The sequence below is a fragment of the Symphalangus syndactylus genome, chromosome 12 (assembly GCF_028878055.3).
Source record: "Symphalangus syndactylus isolate Jambi chromosome 12, NHGRI_mSymSyn1-v2.1_pri, whole genome shotgun sequence".
Taxonomy (NCBI): domain Eukaryota; kingdom Metazoa; phylum Chordata; class Mammalia; order Primates; family Hylobatidae; genus Symphalangus; species Symphalangus syndactylus.
Window position 1 is genome coordinate 24,112,014 of NC_072441.2, and position 23,993 is coordinate 24,136,006.

The following is a 23,993-nucleotide window of genomic DNA, read 5'->3' on the forward strand; positions in this document are numbered from 1 at the left end:
GGTTTGCTCCATTAAAATTATATCCTATGTGCTCTGGGAAACTCTTGAAGAAATATACATAAAGCATGTATCCATTGGCTAGGACTGCCATAACAAAGTGCCACAGACCTATAGTGAAGATATTGCCAACACAGATACTTAGACATTTTATATATTTTTAGTTTTTATAGATTCTTCTATCAAATTTCCCATCTTGGGATGGAATCAGGTACACAGACTCATAAGTAATAATCACAATATAGTTTTCTGAGAAGCACTGATGTAAAGTAGAAAACTTGGGCTGATTCCCTCAGGTGTTTGTGAGAACACACTATAGGTTTGTTTGTTGGACTAAACAATAGAAATTTATCTTCTTATACTTCTGGAGGCCGGAAGTCCAATATCAAGGTGTCAGCAAGGTTGGTTTCTTCTGAAGGCGCTCTCCGTGGCTTATGAATGGCTATCTCCTCCCCAAGCCTTTACATGGTTTCTCTCTCTCTCTCTCTCTCTATATATATATATAAAAAATATATATAATATATATCTTAATATATATATTACATATTATATATTATATATCTTAATATATATTACATATTATATATTATATATCTTAATATATATATTACATATTATATATCTTAATATATATATTACATATTATATGTATATCTTAATCTCCTGTTTGTATAAAGATATCACTCATATTGGATTACGGTCCACCCTAGTGACCTCATTTTAACTTAAATACTGCTTTAAATACCTTATCTTCAATATAGTCTTATTCTGAGACACCAGGAATTGAAATTTCAACCTATGAATTTTGAGCGAACACAACTCAGCCCACAACGGGGAATGATGTGGTTAAATTTCATTTCGTAGTCATGTAGAGTTTTGAGGAAGAAGAGATAAATCAACAGGTTATTGTAATAATCAAGGCAAAACTTGGATTTATTCTATAGAACTTTGTTAACAGATTGAGAGAAAGGGACAAATTACTGAAATATTTAGGAAATAAAATTGGCACAGGATTAAGGTTACTTGGATATTAGAAATGAGAGGGAGAAGCCTAATCTAGGTCTCTGGATTTCTGATGTGAATGACCCAGTAGATGGTGACATCATCAATGAAGGTTAAAAAAAATCCAAAGTAAGAAACTTGTTCAGAGAGGAAACGATGAATTCAGTTTGAGGAATCCAATTAGAGTTACCTGAAATACAGTTAGATAGAGGACTCTGAAGCACAAAGACAGATAATTGGGCCGGAAGTCTAGATTCTGTCTTTACTATTCTCATATGTTATGTGAAACTATGGGAGCACATCCTCACATACTGAATGATAAGAACAATGTACTTAAAAGGAAAGAAAACCAACATCTGTGGGACAGGCAGAGAACAAGCCCCTGAAAGAGACAGTAAAGTATGAGATGAAGCAGGAAAGGCACTTGTCATAGAGTCCAAGAGAGTGGAGGGCTTTGATATAGGGAATAATCAGTAGTGAAAGACAGCAAAGAGATCCCAAAGGTAAAGATTGACAAATGTTAGCTGGATTTGAAATCAGAAGGATTTTTGGACATTTATACCTAATAACAATTCCTTAGGCTTTCATGTGCTAGACAATGGATAAAGCATGGCATGTGTATGATATTTCATTTTGAGATTCATTATAGTAGATTGAGGAAAGTGTCATTATGTCCATTTTACAGATTGCAAAGATTATAGCTCAAGACAGTCAAATACCTTGCCGAAGTTCAGCCTGAGAACAGCAGATGTGGGAGTCAGTTCCAGCTTTCATCTTACGTTACCAAAGCAGGTGTGATAAGTGGAGGGGCTCAAAATTCAGAGAGCAGTGGGGCAATGAATGAACAGTTGGTGAGGAAGTAAGATTGACTGCCCTTTTTGGCAGGGGAGAAGGTTTAGTACATTGCCTACACACAGTAGATGCTCAATAAATTTTAGTTCAGTGAACAAGAAATAAACGTCAACATGTGCTAGCTATCAGGTTTACATATTAGGTGTGGAAGAGGAGGTAGCAGAGGTGTTGAGTACACACAGCCCGAGATTAAGGAGCCAGTAGAGAGAACAATGCCAAAGAAGAAAGGGGAAAATTTAGCAAACCAGGTCCTTCATAGAAGAGGTTGATTCAGCCTGGTATCGAGTATAGAGGCAAGAATTTTACGTGAGTAGATGGACTCTTTCTTTGAGATTGAATAAAAAAAGAGTGAGGTATAGAAATAGGTGTACCAAAGGCAAGTTGTTTCATCTCCCAACAATCCCCTCCATATTAAGCTCCCTTATGAAAAAAATATCTCACCATTCCTAATAAGTTATTTCCTTTAAAGTTTTAATAAATGTATACATGCAATTCCTGATGCCTAGAATTCCTTCTCTTTTTTTGTATAGTAAATGCTTATGGAGAAATAAAGACCCCAATTATAAGTTAGCTCTTAAAATTGTTTCTTGAATTCTCCCAACATTCTATCACTCCCTCCGTTTTCCACCTCTTACAGCACTCACTCCCTCTTCTGTAGAGCCTTGGAAGCCGTAGATAATTATGCTTCCATTTTTTATTAAGCCTTTTGAAACACTTTAACATATCAACAAAACATTTGAAAATGTTATAAGGTATATCTTAGAGCAAGCATAACTTAGCTTGAACACAATTGCATGATTTAGCTCGAACTTTTATATGCCAACAATTATATGATGTAAATTTTCTTAATGGTTAGCTAAAGACTACTCTAGCAGATGACTGCATTTTGTAATAAAAATATACTCCTAATTCGTTGACTTTTAATAATGTTATACCACAAATGATGCATAAATTGGGAAAATTTATACAATGTATTTAAAGAATAAAATGTTGCTTGCCATTATAAAGATTTATGTATTGATCACTTTGATGTTTAAAGAAAATGATGTATACTTATGCCCTATCTTCAAAGCCAAATTGTATGCTGTAATACCTTAAGCTTTCAGCTGGTGTTAAATTTTGGCTGGTTCAATAGTGGGCTGAGAATATTGATTGCTATATTACTGCTCTGTTAGACAATTTTATTTTTGAATAATCTATATGCCCTATGAGAAGATCAAATGATACGGCAGAGAGATCTGAGACAAAACACTAAGATTCAATTGTATTAAGTTCAGCACGATCAAGTTGCACATTTCAGAATCGTTCAGAAATGCACCGAATGCATAATTATATTCAATTTGAGTTTGAATTTGAGCGATGTAGCATGATCCATGTGTAATTTATATAGTCGAGTATTTAAAATATAAAAATATAATATTCTTTGTAATATTTTACACATGCTGTTATTTTCCTTACATCAGCAAAATAAGAATGTGAACTTTATAAACATGCATTGAGAGTTAAGATAATCATGTGAAATGGCTATATCAATCTGTAAACATCTCTTTTAAATGACTATTTAATATTCCATCCAAAAAATAAATACATAAAACCCAACTTATAGCAAAATCCATGAGACAAAATATTCTCACAAGGAATCTGTTTATGTATTGCCTGTCAATTAAACATGAAGCTAAGTAATTTTTGTTCACATAATCTATGTATATTCCCATTGTACCTATTATATACATGAAATTGTTCAACCTTTAGAGTATTTGCCAAATTTTTCTAATGTTAGTAATAATTATGTGGATTTTAGAACTACACTTCTTACATTCTATTGTGAAAATATTTTAAGATCCATGTACACTAATTTCAGTTGTATGCAAAAATACTGTAATGAAACATTATATTATCATTTTTTAATGGAAAATATAAAAGTCTCTTTAGATGGAGCAAAAAGAAATTTCTAATGCAGCTAATGTATTCAATCATCGTTTAATATTCTGTGTAGCCATAATTGCATTTGTCTGAGCATAACCAACGTTTAAATTAGTACAAGTTGGTAAAATTGTAGCATTTAATTAGTTTGAATAAAATGTAGTACATAAAAAATTGTAAACAAAATATGTGTAAGTTATTAATTGAAATGTGATTGGTGGCTTTTCTGGAAGAAATGGGGAGAAACTTAGAGTAATAGCATGATTAATTGATTCAGGATGGTTTCTGCTGAAAAATTATGTTCAGTAAAAATCTGTCATGACTTATGATCATTTGTTACTCTACAGTATATCAAATATAATGGAGTCAGGTGCACAAGCTGTAAAAGCAAGTATTATAAAAGTGCCAATTTCTTAAATTAAAAAGGTGGTTACTTAAATGATTTAATTTCAAATAGCCATACTTTTATTAATTTGAGCTATTGCTGTATCTAGAGATGATAAATATCTTTATAAATGATTTTGTTCTCATATATACATTTATCATTCTGCATTCAAGTCAATGGTTTTTAAAATTTCCTCTCAAGATCCAAATTACACATATTTTCATTAAAACATGGAGATGCCTGGCAAAAGTTGCTGTTTAAATATTTAACAGAAAAATAAATTGGAAGAATAATTATTTGTTTACAACCCAAAACATTATTTCAATCAAAATTCTTTTAATGTAATAAAATGTGTTCTTCTACAGTATGTCCATTTACATATACCTTTCTCACTGGTGTCTTTCAGTGATGTTCTCATATGAGATCTTTTTCAAACACTACGGAGATTAAGCTGAATTATCTTAATATGATTTGAGCTGCTATACTGGAGAAGAAAATTTCATAGAAGGGAAATTCATAAATTTTGTCATTTTCAGAGAGTGTAGGGGACATTAAAATTCATAGTAAAATATCAACGTGTCCATTTCTATCATGCCTTAAACAGTATGCCTTAATCATGCTTGTTATCTCAGAGAGTTACTGGAAATGAGTAGAAGCTTGGAAGTGATAGTGTAAGCAAGTTATTTTCATGACAATGGCTTATCACTTGATGATCATCATATGAAAGTTTTGCTTGCTCCTGTCAGGGGTGTGCATGTTTTTCGTCATCTGGTCCAATTCCACTCTGAGTTTAATTTTCTGTTTTTATTTTATCTAACATTTTTCCTAATCCTAGAACTATGCCTCTTTACAAAAAATATTCCTTAAAACCTATTTCTACAGAATTACATTAAAACAAGTAAACTTTCTACCTCCCTGTACTGTAAACCAATTGGTAATTATTTTAGTCACCTTCTGCATTAGGAGTTCCATCTTTTGGGCATTGAAATTGATTTTTTTCATCTTAGCATCTGAAGATCCAGAGTGTGCCCCTTACCCAATCGCCTGAGACTATACAGTGACACCTACAACAGAGGATGTGGAGGGAGCAGCTTTTCGGGCACCAGAAATGGCAGCATCAGGAGCATCAGCACGAATAGACTTTGTAGAGGTAGTTCTCCCAAACTATATTATGAAACCAAACATTTTTGGTGCGCTACCTGCTGATGGGGGCTGCCTTCTTACTGCCTAGTATCTACAAAATGTTTGGTCTTTGTTAAAGTTTAACAATGACATTTCTGACTCATATAGAGAGACCTGATTTTTTTCCAAGTGTGTTCAGTTGCCATAACTTTCAATGAATATGAAATTTTATCAGTCTTGGAAAAACATTAATACCCATATTTTTATCTAATTGATTTCACTATTATGTTAAGGTGCTATCATGTATAATTTTTGTATATAGTTTTAAATGGATCAAACTAAGCCATAATTTAAAAGTCATCCTAATGCAGTAAATAAGATAATTTCTCTAGTTTGTTAAATTCTTCAGAGACTGAATATAATTGCCGTTTTTCTGTCATACTCCGTGATGATGTTCCATTGTGGACTTATTTTGCGAAGTTCCCAGATGGCACAAGTCAAAATATGAAATGCTGGTGATTGATTGATTTTATATGTCCTTTGATCTTATGTAATTTAATGTGAAAGAGTTATTTTGTAGCTCTAAAATACATTTGTTAATTAACCATATTGACTTTTCATGCAGTTCAATGGCTTATAGCATTTCAATTTGCATAGAAAATGAGTCTCTGTAATGATACTTTTGCTAAATAAATAACAATCGACATAATGGGTTCATTTGCTTTTAACATTTTATACATATAATTTAGAAGTAGGATATATTTCATATTGAAATTTTGAAAAGCTTGAAATTCAACATACAAAGGTCACCATCTTGCTGATGCCTAATGCCATACAGCAAATTCATTCTTCATCCCATATTAACTGCTTTTCGGAACAAGGCAAAATACAAATAATTTACAATGATTGTGTTGGAGCTATTGCTTGATTAAATACAATTCAAAGATTCTTTTTATAAAACAGGTATGAGCAGGACACATTGAGCTTACAGGCTTTTCCTATTGTTTTGTTTCTATTTCATTTTACTGCCTAGGAAAGAAACACATTTTTTTGTAAAACCTATGCTATGGAGCTGAAATGTACTTTCTTGAATATTTCTATTCTGTCTTATGAATATCAATTATGTGAAATATATAAATGTAAAATTGTCTTAGAATGCATAACTCTTTGTATAAAACATATATCTGAAAGTAGATGTTGATTTTTTGTTAAAATTGTGTAAATGCTGATTTTTCCATGTGTACTTATGAAGATCTAGATGTAAAAATTTTAAGTCTGCTTATTGTGTTTGTACCACCTTGTTTTTAGCTGTGTATACTATATGCTAATTGACTTCTGTCATTGTCACATATATTGCATATATCTCTCAAAAATTAGAAGATATATTGCTATTCTAAAAATAAAAAATGTAAATTCCTGACATTGCTTTAGAATAAGTTGCACTATCTTAGTGTAGTTTTGTAATATGTTCTTATGAATTCTCAGTGCCCTTCAAATGCCAATTTATTTAGCTTTCCGAAATTTATTTTAGAGATTACTTAAAAAGAGATTACTTAAAACATTCTGTGTGAAAGTAGCTTTAAAGATTAAAGAAACATTGCTGTTTTGACTTTATGATGTTCTAAGTAAGAAACTGGACCTTTCATTATTAAAGCTTAAAAATCTTATACAGCGGCAATAAAAGTCTGCATCAGTGTGCAGACTGTTGAATAATTAACCTTACTACAGTAAACCATGTTGCCTTTCTGGTCTTGATAATATATAACAATTGAAAACTTGTATGTGTAGCATAAAGGAAACTTTTCTTAATGAAAAGAAATTAAGAAGTAAGTGGAATAACTGTTATCAAAGTTCAGCTCTTTAAAACTTAATCAGCAGAAGTGATTATAAAAGTAAAAGGCTAAAATAAATACAATCGAATATAATACATGATTTATTTTTCCCACTGTCCATGTTATATGTCCTGGTTAGTGCTCCAACAATCATAAGTGATTGTAAATTCATTCACAATATTTGTGTGACTCTGATCTTTTATTCTAAGAGAAATCATGCATGCTAGTTTAACAAAATACTGACTGTGTTTATCTGTGACGTTTCATATATTTTCAGCCTCAATATATACTTTTTTAAAAAACAGGTAAAATGATAATAAGATGAAATATTTTATATGCATTTATTCTTATTGAAACAATTGTATTGAACTGTCTTTTATAAATATATTCTATTGATTTTTACATTCATGAGTAGTAGGATATGCATATTAAGCCAGAATTTGGCTAAACATATTCAATAAAGAAAAATGACCCCTTAAGAAGAAGGCAGTAGAGTATGTGGTTACCCATTCTCCATGATACAAATACCATACAGCCCTTTCCTTCTTCATAATATTAGACTACTCTCAGGAACCTGGGGCATGATGTGAACACACTATATTGCCTTTCATCATTTTATTGGCATCTCATGAAGAGAAGCCAGTTGTTATGCCTTTTAGGAGTGCCTCAGAGAATAGAATACGTATTCCTGTATGTTTCTTAGAAGTTACAGGTTTCTGGAACTTCATTAAGAATTCCATAAATGTGCTCTACCAGCCGTATTTTTTGTCCATATCAATCTTTGCCAATTAAGGTTCCTGCAATTTTGTCTTCTCTTTTTAATCAAATCAACTTTTCTTGAGCCAAAACTGGCAGATCTAAATTTTGTCACCAAAACTTATGATTATTTTATCAATTTTTTAAAAGAAGGCATGTTAGGCATAGTCAGTTTTATTTTGTGTCACTTGTTTCTGCCACTAGCAATCAATATAAGTTAATAAAGACTGATTGTCTATATTTATTCATTGGCATAAAAAATACTATTACCAGGGCAACAATGTAGCATCTGGAGGTCTAGTAAAGTAAAAATAATAATTCCAGAACAGATGGGTTTAGAACAGCAAGAGAATGTGGAAACTACATCTTGCTCAAATCTCAATGAGGTAAAAATCTTGTATCCAACCGGTAATTCTTCCAACCTTCACACACGTACAGCTTGCTTTGATTTCAGCTGTATTTTACATATAGATAGAACATCTGAAATCCAAACTCTTCATCGCCTCTTGTGCTTGGGCAAATTTTAGAGAAATACAAACTTTTAATTCAATCCAATTCAATAAACATTTGTTGAGGACTGACTGTGTGTCAAGCACAAGGATTAACACCAGAGACCCCATGTACAAGGAGGCCCTGCTGTTCAGAAGCTTAAGGTCTGATAAGGAACAGAGACAAGTGAAGCATTATATTCAGTACAGCATAGTACACAGGATTGTGGAGATGTGATGCAGGCCCAGAAAGAGTACAGAGAAGTTCTATTTATTAGTCCTATCTGTAAAGTCCAGGTGAAGCCTGAGGAGTCTTTCAAACCATAAATTGGAATTTTAAAATGGGCAAAAGGAGAATGAGTGTTGCTCATAGAAAAAAACCCATGTCAAAAGGGGTTGAATATGCAAAATAGAAAGCATGATGAAGGAGTAACCATGAGCTAGACAGAGGAGAAACTGTGAAGGGGCTGTGATGACATGGTTGGACTTTATTTTCTGGGCAATAGAGAGGTTTTGATGAAATGGTTTTAAGCAGCGGAATGACAAGTTAGATTTGTAAGTGATGGGATAACATTGGCTAAGTAAGAATTCAAACTCCTTGCTAAGCAAGCAAAGAACAAAAGCCACTCTGGGCCAAGTGTAGTGGTGTACACCTATAATCCCATTGCTTTGAGAGGCCAAGGCAGGAGGATCGCTTGAGGCCAAGAATTTGAGGCTACAATGAGCTGTGATCACACCACTGCACTCCAGCCTGGGCAATAGAACAAGACCCTGTCTCTAAAGCTACTTAGACAATTCTTTTTTTTTAAACCAGCTTTATTGAGGTGTGTGAAATACATACCATAGAACAAACTCATTTTAAGTGTATAATTCAATATTTTTAGCAAATTTATAGAGAAGTGCAATTATCACCACAATTTAATTTTGGCCATTTCTATTACCCAATGCCCAAGTCCCTCCTGCTTATTCACAGTTAATCCCCATTCTAATCTCCTGTCCTACCCTAGCCCCAGGTAACTACTAAACTGCTTTCTGTCTTTATAAATTTTCCTTTCTGAACATTTCATATAAGTAGAATTATTCATGTAGACATCTTTTGTGTCTGGTTGCTTTCACTTAGCATAACACTTAGCATAACGCATAATAATCTGGCATAACCTGTAGTGAGGTTTCTGCCAGATTATTATTAGACAAACAGAATAGACATACTTTACTCCTAAAGCGACTGTGAACACTGGGAAAACACGTGTGATAAGGATGTGGTGTGAGACTATCAAAGGTGTCGAGGAGACAAGAAATTGAGGGACCAAGATAGGGCAGGATGGCAGGGAAAAAGAGCCAGTTGGAGTAAAGAATCAGAAGCGCACAGTTACGTGAAAGTAGAAGAAAAGGTCAAGATAGTTTAATAAAATTTGCTGAAGACTAAAGATTTGAACCGTATTGCCTCCCCACCTTAAATATTTCAAACAGGTATTTGTAAAGATTGGACTTGCTGTTTGTCATTACTACTAGATTCTAGATACTAGAGGTATCACAAGCTTCATTAGTTTCTTGGAGAAGTAAAGTCACTTCTCCAAAGAATGCTTATCTTAGAAAAAAAAAAACAAGAATGCTCTTAAATAGTGACAGACTGACATCTGCAGTTAAAACATAAAGGGGCAAAAGTGCATCTAGAGCAAGCTGTGTTATCTTTGAAAAAGCACCGTGGAACCAACGGTTCATTTTGACAGTCACACTGAGATTGGAGTTACAGTGTTTTTGGAGAATGCGCGACTGATTTAAGAATGCTTGTTCAGATGAAGAAACAGACTTAGGTGGCATGATGAGGTCACTCAAGTCACAAAAATTTAAAAATTCTTTCTGCAGGAGAAGACAAAAGCCTTCTGGCAGATTTTCTGAGTCTATATTCAAGATCCACCCCACTAACTGAGAATGGCTGCCTTGCTGATTTGACTGTTACTGTAGAACTGAAGATAAAGCGAATTTTGGAGTTGTTTGTGCGATCTACTAGTTACTAGAAAAATCACAGGTTTATAGCGCAGCTAATGGGATAAACAGACTTTGATTTTAGGGCAGTGAAGACACTCTGCATGATGGATAATGATACTATATATATAAATAAATGTATATATATATAAAAAAGAACAAGCTGTGTGTGATATATATTTACTCTGCTATGTATAATATTTATATATAAATATATATTATAAAATGTATATATACATATATTTATATATGGTGTAATTTGATGGGTTTGGACAAATGTATAATGAAATGTATAATCCATCCATGATGGATACATGTCATTATACATTTGTCCAAACCCGTCAAATATATATTATAATCCACCCATGATGGATACATGTCATTGTACATTTGTCCAAACCCATCAAATGTACACTGAGAGTGAACTCTAATGTAAACTGTGGACTTTGGGTGACTAAGATGTGTAGATGTAGTTTATCAGTTGAAACAATGTACCACTCAGGCCGGGGATGTGAATATTAGGGAAAGCTACGCATGTGTTGGGGTGGGGAGTATATGAGAAATCTCTGTGCCTTCCTCTCAATTTTGCTGTAAACCTAAAACTGCTCTAAAAAAAAAAAAAAAAAAGACTGCACACTGGTCAGAATATGCCTGCCACTTAGTTGTTACCAGGAAGGGACAAACTCAAAAACAAAGAACCCACTAAGGAGGAAATCTGACAAAAATTTTCAGGCCTAATGTCATGACTGGCCTCAGGCCAAGAACTCTCTGATGAATGAAATTGGAGTCTCAGAAGACAGCACCAAAGACGGTTTCTGAGAGGCTACTGAAAGGACCCTCTTTCGAGAAGCCACATCTCCGTACCCCTAGGAGTGGGAAGTGGTCCTGCCAAGCACAGTTCCTAGAGGGCCCAGTGGCCCGCTGTGACCTCGGTAGGAATGAGAGGTTTCTCAGCGCTGGTTGGAAATACTGCAGAACCCCCAGGCGGGGTGGCACACGCCGGTAGTCCCAGCTACTCGGGAGACTGAGGCAGGAGGATTTCTTGAGCCCAGGAGTTCTAGGCTGTAGTGTCTTACGCTGATCGGGTGGCAACACTAAGTGTGGCATCAATATGGTGACCTTCCTTGAGCGGGGACCACTCGGTTTTCTTTTCTTTTTTTTTTAATTTAATTTAATTTTATTATTATACTTTAGGTTTTAGGGTACATGTGCACAATGTGCAGGTTTGTTACATATGTATCCATGTGCCGTGTTGATTTCCTGCACCCATTAACTCGTCATTTAGCATTAGGTATATCTCCTAATGCTGTCCCACCCCCCTCCCCCCACCCCACAACAGTCCCCAGAGTGTGATGTTCCCCTTCCTGTGTCCATGAGTTCTCATTGTTCAATTCCCACCTATGAGTGAGAACATGTGGTGTTTGGTTTTTTGTCCTTGCGATAGTTTACTGAGAATGATGATTTCCAGTTTCATCCACGTCCCTACAAAGGACATGAATTCATCATTTTTTTTCTCTTTTTTATTTTTATTATTATGCTTTAGGGTACATGTGCACAATGTGCAGGTTTGTTACATATGTATCCATGTGCCATGTTGGTGTGCTGCACCCATTAACTCGTCATTTAGCATTAGGTATATCTCCTAATGCTGTCCCTCCCCCCTCCCCCTACCCCACAACAGTCCCCAGAGTGTGATGTTCCCCTTCCTGTGTCCATGAGTTCTCATTGTTCGATTCCCACCTATGAGTGAGAACATGCGGTGTTTGGTTTTTTGTCCTTGCCATAGTTTACTGAGAATGATGGTTTCCAGTTTCATCCATGTCCCTACAAAGGACATGAACTCATCATTTTTTATGGCTGCATAGTATTCCATGGTGTATATGTGCCACATTTTCCTAATCCAGTCTATCGTTGTTGGACATTTGGGTTGGGAGGGGTGAACCAACTCAGGTCGGAAACGGAGCAGGTCAAAATTTCCATGCTGAACAGAAATTCTCAGGAACAATCCCAGGTTAAGGACTGCAGATTCATTCCCCAAGCCATGGAGTCAGGGTCCCCTGCCTTGGTCAGGGTGAACGGGACAAACCGAGAACCCTGATGGCTGGTCTTGTTTGCTGCTGTTAAAGTAACAAGGAGCTATTTTACCACGCATAAAACTAAGACTCTATTCCTTAAAAGAGAGGAGGTTAACTACTAATACGAATGTGTTTTAATTACAAGAAGTTGGTATTTCTCCGGGAAATGCTCCGAGACACTGGAGAAATGTCTGCATACTCTGGGTAGGGGAGAAAAAGATGCAAATTAAAATGGGATGGGATAAAATGGAGATGTTTGTATTTTTCCTTCATCCTTGCCCACTTAGCTTTGTTCTCTGTCTCCACTTCCTGAGAGAAGAAAAGACAACTGTCACTGCAAGATGCTCTCAACTAAAAGTCAAAGGAGGAGAATTATTCTCCCTCGTGGGTTCCGTGTGGGAGCTGGAGGAGAGGGGACATCAGGAGCTCGCACTGCAGGACTTTAGCACTGAGCAAGCGGGATGGTCAGGGCAGAAGATGGGGTAGGCGTGATGTCAGGAAAGAGAGTTCTTTGGGTGGGAGAGTAAGGTTTTCCTAGGAGTTTTGGGGTGCTATGCAGTAGGATGGAAAATAGCAGTAAGAAGTGCTGTGAGACAAGTTCTTAGATCCCCTTAAATGTTGACAACAACCATAGGACAGAAATTGCCGTTTGGGGTCTATGTTTCTCTAAGTAACCTTGATGGAAGTATCATGGGAGTGAATGTGAAGGACAGGGACACCAGTTGCTGTAATCATGGCAACAGGAGGAGAGTATAATCATAGGGAAGAAAAAGTTGACAGAATTGGGGGACATTTTTGGAAGTAAAATTCAAAGGACTTTCCTCAGAGTGTAGCTTATTCTTGTCATATATAAGGAAAAAAAGAAGAAGTTTTACAAAAACTGCTTCTAGATTGTCCCTTAAATCAGGGCTTTACTCTGTGGCTTTATGATTTAATTTGAAAAGGATTTTCCAGAAAAAAAAGACACAGCCATGTTCAAAGCAACTAGCAACAAATTGCAAAGCCAGAATAATGCATCTTGCATTTATAACTGTCTTCGATTGACTTATAAATCTGCTTCCGTTTATTAGTTTGACTAAGATCCAGTCCAAATGTCAATGCCTCTTTGAAGATTTCCCTGGATCCCCAAACATGTGCACATGGGACTTTGGATTTAAAATTTCTAAACTGTTATCACATCATATTTTAATTAGTTGTTTGAAGGTCTGCTTTCTTGAGCTCTTTGAAAGCGGGACTGTGTCTTATTCATCATTATATCTCCACTGGATAGAAAAGTGCTTTGTCCAAAGTTAGATTTGTTAAATGAATAGAGGAGATATGGCAATCAGAGGAAATGCAATCTTCTGCTGAGTGTCAGAAGTACTATTATATGCAATAACAACAAAATTAAAATGTCTAAAATCAGTCCCTGCATCTATAAAAAATGAAACTATTTCCAATATTATTCCTATCAAAATTTCCAATGAAACCAGTACTTGTATGTGCTATTAGTTCTAATCATGCTGCTAGAACATTGTTGAGTTTGAAATTGTTAGCCTCATTCAACTAATATGTGTATAGCTGTCACTTCCTCTTGAATTATTATGACACCAAAAGCTCAGGCAACAAAATAAAAACAAATGAGACTAACTCAAACGAAAAGGTTTTTACACAGCAAAGGAAACAGTCAACAAAGTAAAAAGGCAGGCTGGGTATATATATCTGTAATCTCAGAACTTTAGGAGGCCAAGGCGGGAGGATCACTGAGGCCGGAGTTCAAGACTAGTCTGGGCAACATAGTAAGACCCCCATCTCTACAAAAAAAAAAAATAAAATTAACCACGAGTGGTAGTGCATGCTTGTGGTCCCAGCTACTTGGGAGGCTGAGGTGGGAAGGTCACTGAAACCGAGGAGGTCAAGACTACAGTGAGCCATGATCGCACCACTGCACTCCAGCCTGGGTGACAGAGTGAGACCCAGTCTCCAGACTAAAAAAAGAACAAATACAAGGCACCCTATAGATGGGGAGAAAATATTTGCAAACTATATATCTAATAAGAAGTTGGTATCCAAAATATATTTTAAAAGCTCACATGACCGAATAGCAAAAAAAAAAGCAAACAAAAAATAACCCAGTCTACAAAATGGAATCGACAAAGGATATAAATAAACATTTTTCCAAAGAAGACTTATGAATAACAACAAGTGTATGAGAAGATGTTCAACATCACTAATCATCAGGAAAATGCAAATCAAAGCCATGAGTTATCACGGTATACCAGTTAGGATGGGTATTATCAAGAAGACGAGAGACAACTAGATATTGGAAAGAGAGTAGAGAAAAGGTAAATTGCTGAGAATGTAAATTGGTACAGCCATTACAGAAAACAGTATGAAGATTCCTTAAAAAGTTAAAACTACCACATGATCCAGCAATTCCTCTTCTGTGTATATTATAACCAAAGAAAATAAAACAAGTACCTCAAAGAGAGATTTGCAGTCCCATGTTCATTGCAGGATTATTCACAATAGCCACAATATGGAAACAGTGTAAATGCCCATTGACTGATGAATGGATAAAGAAATTGCATCATATATGTACGTACCTACACACACACAAATAAAACACTGTATAAATATCATTTAGCCTTAAAAACAGAGATTCTGCCATTTGTAACAACATGACTGAAAGTAGAGGATATTTTTCTAAGTGAAATAAGCCAAACACAGAAAGAAAATTACTACATGATCTCATTTATAGGTGGAATCTAAAACAACACAGACAGAAGCCAAGAGTAGAACAGTGGTTACCAGCTGTTTGGGGGTAGGGAAGATGGGGAGATGTAGCCCAAAGGAAACAAACTTGCAGTTATAAAATGGATACATGCTGGAGACCTAATGCACAGCATAAGAATATACTGAGTACGTGACATATGCTAAGAGAGTGGATCTTAAGTACAGTCATACCTCAGAGATATTGCAGGCTGAGTTTCACACCACCACAATAAAGCAAATATTGCAATGAAACTATTGCTTTCCACTGCATATAAACGTTATGTTTACAATATACTGTAGTCGATTAAGTGTGCAATAGCATTATGTCTTTAAAAACAATATACGTATCCTAATGAAAAAATACTTTATTGCTAAAAATTCTAACAATCATCTGATGCTTCGGCAAGTAGTAATATTTTTGTTGATAGAGGGTCTTTCCTTGATGTTAGTGACTGCTGACTGATCAGGGTGGTGGTTGATTAAGGTTGTGGTGGCTCCGCCAATTTCTTAAAATAAGACAACAATGAAGTTTGCTGCATCGATTGACTCTTCCTTTCATGAAAGATTTCTCTAGAACATCTTTCTCTTTAAGATGCTAAGATTTCTCTGTAGCACGTGATGCTATTTGACAGTATTTTACCTACAGTAGAACTTCTTTCCAAATTTGAGTCAATACTCTCAAACATTTGTGGCTACTTTATTAGTTTATGTAATATTCTGAATTCTTTCTTGTCATTTCAACAATGTTCACAGCATCTTTACCAGGAGTAGATTCCATCTCAAGAAACCACTTTCACTAGGTGCAGTGACTCACTCCTGTAATCCCAGCACTTTGGGAGGCTAAAGCAGGTGGATTACTTCAGCCCAGAAGTTTGCTATCACCCTGGGCAACATGCCAAAGCTCTGTCTCTACAAAAATATACAAAATTAGCTAGGTGTAGTGGCATGCACCTGTAGTCCCAGCTACTCAGGAGGCTGAGGTGGGAGGATCACTTGAGCTTGGGTGGTTAAGGCTTCAGTGAGTCAAGACTGTGCCACTCACTCCAGCCTGGATGACAGAGTGAGACCCTGTCTAAAAGAAGAGTAAGGAGATGGAGAAGAAGAAGGAGAGGAGGAGGAGGAGGAGAAGGAGGAGGAAAGACATCACTTTCTTAGATCATCCATAAGAAGCAATTTCTTGTCTGTTAAAGTTTTATGAGATTGCAGCAATTCAGTCACATCTTCAGGCTCCACTTCTAATTTTAGATCTCTTTCTACCACATTTAAATTGCTTTCTACACTGAAGTCTTAAACCCCTCAAAGTCATCCATGAGGGTTGGAATCAATTTCTTCCAAACTTCTGTTAATGTTGATAGTTTGATCTCCTCTCATAAATTATGATTGCTGTTAATGGCATCTAGAATGCTGAATCCTCTCCAGAATGTTTTCAATTTACTTTTCCTAGGTCCATGTGAGGAATCACTATCTGGCTGTACAAAATGTATTTCTTAAATAATAAGGCTTGAAAGTCAAAATTACTCCTTGACCCATTAACAGCAGAATGGATGTTGTATTCACAGGCGTGAAAAGAACACTCGTCTTGTACATCTCCTTGGGAGCTTTTGGGTGACTAGGTGCATTGTCAATGAACAGTATATTTTGAAAGGAATCTTTGTTGCTGAGCAGTAGGTCTAAACAGTAGTCTTAAAATATTCAGTAAACCATGTAAACAGAGGTGTTGTCATCCAGACTTTGTTGTTTCGTTTCTAAAGCACATGCAGAATAGATTTAGCATAATTCTTAAGGCCCCTAAGATTTTCCGAATGGTAAATGAGCATTGGCTTTAACTTTAATTTACCAACAGCATTAGCCTCTAATAAGAGAGTCAGACTGTCCTTTGAGGCTTTGATGGCAGGTATTGACTTTTCCTCTTTAGCTTTGAATGTCCCAGATGGCATTTTCTTCCAATAGAAGGCTATTTTATCTATATTGAAAACCTGTTTTTTAATGTAGCCACCTTCATTAATTATCTTAGCTAGATCTTCTGGATAATTCACTGCAGCTTCTACATCAGCACTTGTCGCTTCACCTTGCACTTTTATGTCATGAAGATGACTTATTTCCTTAAACTTCATAAACCAACCTCTGCTAGCTTCAAACTTTTCTTCTGCAGCTTCCTTGCTTTTCTCAGTCTTCATAGGATTGAAGAGAGTTAGGGTCTTGCTCTGGATTAGTCTTTGGCTTAAGAAAATGTTGTGGCTGGTTTGATCTTCTGTCCAGACCACTACCACTTTGTCCATATTAGCGGTAAGGCTGTTTCACTTTCTTATCATTCATGTGTTCACTGAAGTGGCACTTTTGATTTCCTTCAAGAAATGTTCCTTTGAATTTACAACTTGGCTAACTGTTTGGCACAAGAGACATAGCTTTTGGTTGACTCCAGCTTCTGACATGCCTTCCTCACTAAGGCATTTTGTTTTTTGATTTAAAGTGGAAGACCCACAAATCTTCCTTTCACTTGAACACTTAGAGACAATTATAGGGTTATTAATTGGCCTAATTTCAATATTGTTGTGTCTCAGGGAATAGAGACCCCCAAGGAGAGGGAGAGAGGAATGGTCTTTTGGTGGAACAGGCAGAATATACACAGCACTTATCAAATTAACTTTTCCATCTTATATGGGCATGGTTCATGGCTCCCCAAAAAAATTACAATAGTAGTAACATCAAATATCGCTGATCATTGGCTGGGCATGGTGGCTCACACCTGTAATCCAAGCATTTCGGGAGGCCAGGGTGGGCGGATCACTTGAGGCCAAGAGTTCAAGACCAGCCTGGCCAACATGATGAAACCCCACCTCTACTAAAAATACAAAACTTAGCCAGGTGTGGTGGTGTACATCTGTAGTGCCAGCTACTCAGGAGGCTGAGGCAGGAGAATTGTTTGAACCCAGGAGGTGGAGGTTGCAGTGAGCCGAGATCATGCCAATGAACTCCAGCCTGGGCAACAGAGTAAGACTCTATCTCAAAAAAGAAAAAAAATCACTGATTACAAATAAACATAATAGATACAGCAATAAAGGAAAAGTTTAGTATTACCAAAAGTGACACAAAGACATGAGTGAGCACATGCTTTTGGAAAAATGGTGCCAGTAGACTTGCTCAACACCGGTTGCCACAGACCTTCAGTGTGTAAAAAGTGAAGTGCCTGTGAAGCACAATAAAGTGAAGTGCAATAAAATGACACGTGCCTGTATTCTCATCACAAAAAAAGAAACAAAACCGGAAGTGATGGGTGTCTTAATTCACTTGATTGTGGTAATAATTTCACAATGTATACATATATTGAAACATCACTCTGTATATTGAATATATACTATTTGTTTATGTCAATTATAACTCAGTAAAACTGAATAAATGGAAAACTCCAAAGTATCATAAAAGGGGAGCAGTTATATTTCAACTATTGGAAAGACAGCAGTGGCATATCAGGCAGAGAAAACAGTGGATGTGGGAAAGTCTGACATATATTTATTGAATGAGGAGTGGCCTGGTTTTCTGATCAGGGAAGTAAGTTAAAAACAGTGGTAGAAATACAAGTGGGAAGGTAGGGTGAGGAGTTTGGACCTCACTACGTGGTAACTCTTAAAGATTACCTATGTGAGTAGCAAGGACACAGTTGGTACTCAAGGCATGAGTTAAAAACTCAAATGAGAGGCCGGGCGCGGTGGCTCACGCTTGTAATCCCAGCACTTTGGGAGGCCGAGGCGGGCGGATCACGAGGTCAGGAGATCGAGACCACGGTGAAACCCCGTCTCTACTAAAAATACAAAAAATTAGCTGGGCGTGGTGGCGGGCACCTGTAGTCCCAGCTACTCGGAGAGGCTGAGACGGGAGAATGGCATGAACCCGGGAGGCGGAGCTTGCAGTGAGCCGAGACTGCGCCACTGCACTCCAGCCTGGGCGACAGAGCGAGACTCCGTCTCAAAAAAAAAAAAAAAAAAAAAAAAAACTCAAATGAGAAAAAAATGTGGGAGCAACACCACGCAGATAAATCCAATGATGTATTTAAATACGATACAATACAATACACATCTTTAAAATTCCTTCTGGTACTGTAATTGACCTGAAGATACATGAAGTCGTATGAATTACGACTCAAACTGTCATCCCTCTAACAAAACAGTAAGCCAGACAAAACTGATTTAGCCTATAAGTTGTCCCTTATTCCATAACAATGAGGGGTAGATAATATTTATTTACTGGACATGCCAAGCTCTTTACCTACATGCATTATTTCACTGACCCTTGTAACAACTGAGTGAGGTACGTGTTGTCACTCTGTTACACATGAGAAAATTGAGTCTCAGAGAAATTAAACAATTTACTCAAGATCGCTTTGATAGAAAGTGGCAGAAACCGGATTCAAACCCCTTCTCTCCAGTACTCTATCTTGTATCAACTTGATTGTTTTGCCTACAGAGTATAGTTTTGCTTAAATTCTGTTTAAGAAAGCAAATTACTTATGCTAGTGTTGCTTATTTGATTTACCTCCAAGGCACTTGATTAAGAATTAAATTATATGAATGTTTCTTGTGAATGATAGATATTCATCACATGTTACAAGAATTGCTTATTCTCTTGAGGTGTTTTTCATTTTTAAAAATACATTCAGGTACATTTTGGGTTCTTGAATCGCAGATTAACTATTCAGTCTTCACAATGGGAGATTGAAGAAATAATCAGTGGATTTCATATGGTTAAAAGAGTATCAGTTTCTTTGCAATAATGTAATACTGCCCTTAATTTACGACTCAATGTCTTTAGCTATCAATTTTATTTTTCCAACCTTTTAAAATCAAGGTGGTTTCTTTTGCATTTCCTGAGATTCAAGATTGAAAATGTAACAAAATCTCAGACAGCTAACATGTATTAAACTTTTCAAAGCACATGAAACAATGCTTTAAAAGATATGTTTTTTGAACTACGCATTAGCCTCGTAAGAGGAGCATAAAAAATATTTCCCATTCAACTAATAAGAACTTTAATGTCATTTGGTATGGATAATACACTAATTTGTGTTTCAGCTTATGCTATGTATTGAAATACACTCTATATTATTTTTTCTTGAAAAAATGTTTGGAATTGTAATTTTTATTATAAGTAGAAGCTTTGTAGAAGAATTTTATACAAACTGGTAAAACTTTGAAATGTAAATTATTTCCTGTAGTAATTACCATAAACATGGGTAAATAGCTCAGAATGTTTCTATATGTAACCACTGAGTAAGGTATTTTCAGTATTCCTTGATATAAGTTATGGGAACCATGTAGCTTCTAATAATATCAAGGCATATGCTATTTTAAGAGATTTTTAAATTTAATTTTTAATATAAAATTTCTTATACTTGAAAACCAAATTTTTTTTAGTCCTCTCAATGAGCTCTTGGTTTTGAGGAAGAGATATTCTAGGCCAAAGAAAGTCATGTGCAAAAGCAGGGAGATGAATGAGAAACTGATGAACTGTGCAGGATACAAGGAGATTCATTGGTGTGGGAGGCACTGGCTACTGAATGTCAAGACATGAGGTTTGAGCAATAGAACAGAGCCTATTCAAAAGTGGTTTTATATTCCAGTATAATGGTTAGATCAACAAAGAGAAATAAACCTCATTGCGTTGATTTTTCAAGAAATACTGATCATTTTATTTTACCTAATCTAGGGACCAGAATCTAATAGGTAATATAGTTGCTAATATTTATTGAGTTCTAAATTCTTTACATGTATTAATTCACATAGCCCTCATAGTATCTTGAAGTAGGTATTATTATTATCCCCATTTTACAAATAAAGAAACTAAAACACAAAGAAGTAACTTGCCCAAGGTCAGGAAGCTGGTAAAGTGTGGGGGAAGGATTTGAACCCCGGCAGCGTGACTCTCGCCTTGTTCTTAATTACTATGGCACAGCTGAATAGAGACCACCCAAACTGAATTGATATGAGGATATGTGATGATTTTGTTAGAGGTTTGAATACATATTGAATTCATTTCCTCACATTTGTTAGTAAAATATCCTAGCCTCCTTTTCGTTTTTGAAAACAGTTTTATTGAAGTACAATCACCATCTAATAAACTGACATACTTAACACATACAAATTCACAATATTCAAGAAAGAAAAGCAACCTAAATGTCTATGGACAGATGAATTAAAAAATGTGGCATTTATACACATTACACACAATGACATATTAATCAGCCTTTAAAAAGACAAAAATGCTACCATTTTTAAAAACATGGATGGACCTGGAAGACATTATGTTAACTAAAATAAGTCAGTTGTAGGACAAATGCTGCATAATATCTCTTAAATGAGGCACCTAAAATAATCAAAGGTATAGAAGTAGTAGAATGATGGTTACCAGAAGATGTCAGGGGTATAAAGTTACAGTTATACAATATGAGTAAGTTCCAGAGATCTTCTGTACAACAAACAGTGGCCATAATCAACAATAAGGTATTGTGTACATAAAAATTTAGGCCGGAGGTGGTGGCTCACGCCTGTAATCCCAGCACTTTGGGAGGCTGAGGCAGGCGGATTACCTGAGGTCGGGAGTTCAAGACCAGCCTGACCAACACCGCTGCTAAAATAGAACATCTCTACTAAAAATACAAAATTAGCTCGGCATGGTGGTGCTTGCCTGTAATCCCAGCTACTCGGGAGGCTGAGGCAAGAGAATCTCATGAACCCAGGCAGCAGAGGTTGCAGTGAGCCAAGATTGCGCCATTGCACTCCAGCCTGGGCAACAAGAGTGAAACTCGATCTAAAAAAAAAAAATAATTAAGAAGGTAGATCTCATGTTAAGTGTTCTTACTACAAAAATAAATGAACACACACACAAAAACCCAGAAAACAAAAAAGCAAAGGTACACAAGGAAACTTTTGGAGATGATGTAAACCTCCTATCTGGATGGTGGCAATAGTAACTTGAATTTATAACATATACAAACTCACCAAACTGTGTATATTAATATGAAATTTTTGTATACTAAGAAACTCTAAATAAAACAGAAAAATGTGTAGAATTTTACAAGTGTTGAAATATGTACATACCAGTGAAAGCATCACTGTAATTGAGATAATGAACAAAATTCATCAGCCCCAACGGTGTCCCCAAGGCCCTGTTCACTCCACTCCCCACCCAGACAAATACTGTTGTGCTTTCTCTCACTGTAGATGAGTCTGACTTTTCTGGAGTTTTATGTAAATGTAACTACACAGTATATTCTCTTTTTCTGCCTGGATTCTTTCACTGAGCATAATTATTTTGGGATTGATCTGTGTTGTAATGTTTATCAGTTTTTATTGATGAATAATATTCCATTGTAGAAATATTCCATGGCTGTTTATTCTTTCACCTAGTGATGAATATTTGTGCTGCTTCCTTTCAGATTTGGGCTATTGCAAATAGGCTGCTATGAATATTTATGTACAAGTCTTTGTATGAATGTTGAGGAAAAGAAGCCACAAAGAAAATATATGTCTTCATTTATATAGAATACAACATGAGGCAAAATTACTCTATGGTATTAGAAATTACAATACTGGTTATCTTTTGGGAAGTATGATATTATTGTATTAGAAGTTACAGTAGTGGTTATCCTTTGGGAAGTATGATAGAGACTAAAAGCATGCCTGAAGGGGGGCTGCTTTTGGACTCTGGTAATAATGTGCTTCTTTTTTTACATTTTATTTTATATCGATGCATAATAGATGTACATATTTTCAGGGTACATGTGATAATTTCATATATTCATATAATTTGTAAAGATCAAATCAGCATAATTGAGATATTTATAACCTTAAATATTTTTCTTTTATCTATGCTGGAAACATTCAAATTATTCTTTTCTAGCTATTTGAAATATACAATAGATGATTATAAATTATACTCACCCTCCTGATCTATCAAACCCTACATCTTATTTCTTCTATCAAACTATATATTTGTACCCATTAATCAACCTGTTTCTTCATCTTGATGTTGATTACACAGATTATCAGTCAGTATATGAAAATTCAGTGAGCATATTTTAGATATTTATTATTTTATAGATATCTTATACATAGATTAAAAGTGAGGCTGATGAAATGGTTGTGGCTAGATCTAGATGATTCTCTATACATTGCCTGACTGGTATGCCTGTTTCTTATTTCATAGCCTTATTACTATTCCACTCATAAACTCCCAGTATCCTCTCTGCCTTTATAGCCTGTACTGTAATTATTTATTTTAGTTTAGGTCTTTCTTGTTACACTGTAAATTTTCTGCAACAAAAAAAAAGAGAGAATGTCTAACTTTTCAGCTTTGTTTTTATTCTACAGCATGGTGCTTGGTGCAGAGTAGATATTCCATGGACCCTTAGATGAATACTGTAAAGCCTTCTCTGTTGGTTGCTTATGCTTCTGCTCAGAGGTTAGCCTCTGAGTCTTCATTATTTGACTTCTACTAGAGCCTTCAGTTCTCCTATTGTCTACAAATTATTGAGTAGGTTTTGTGATATTGAGAGATTTTCTTCCAAATGTAATGCTTTGTTTCAGCATCATTTTTCCAACGATAATAATCTGTGTTGTTGAGTACTTACCATGTACTCTGTTTAAGCACTTTACATCTGCTATCTCTTTGAAGATGCACAACCCAACAATATTCCCATTTTATAAACAGGGAAACTGAGGTATAGAGAAGTAGAATGTCATATCACATTGCTAGTAAGTGACAGAACTCAAATTTGATTCCAGACAATCTCACTTCAGAACTCATGCTTTTATTCAGTTTAGTCTTT

General features: G+C 35.7%; 1 protein-coding gene across 6 annotated transcripts in view; it reads left to right on the forward strand.

Annotated features, from left to right (window-relative positions):
• Nucleotides 1-23,993, forward strand: part of LRRC7 (leucine rich repeat containing 7) — a 643,523-nt gene that overhangs the window by 315,367 nt on the left and 304,163 nt on the right. For 3 of the 6 annotated variants that reach the window (XM_063625223.1, XM_063625222.1, XM_063625221.1), the window contains exon 8: nt 5,167-7,213. The exons of the other annotated variants lie outside the window; for them this stretch is intronic. In XM_063625223.1, the coding sequence (XP_063481293.1) occupies nt 5,167-5,173 (7 nt within the window). In that variant the 3' untranslated portion in view covers nt 5,174-7,213. Of the gene's footprint in view, nt 1-5,166; nt 7,214-23,993 lie in introns of those variants that run through there. 6 annotated transcript variants of the gene reach the window in all.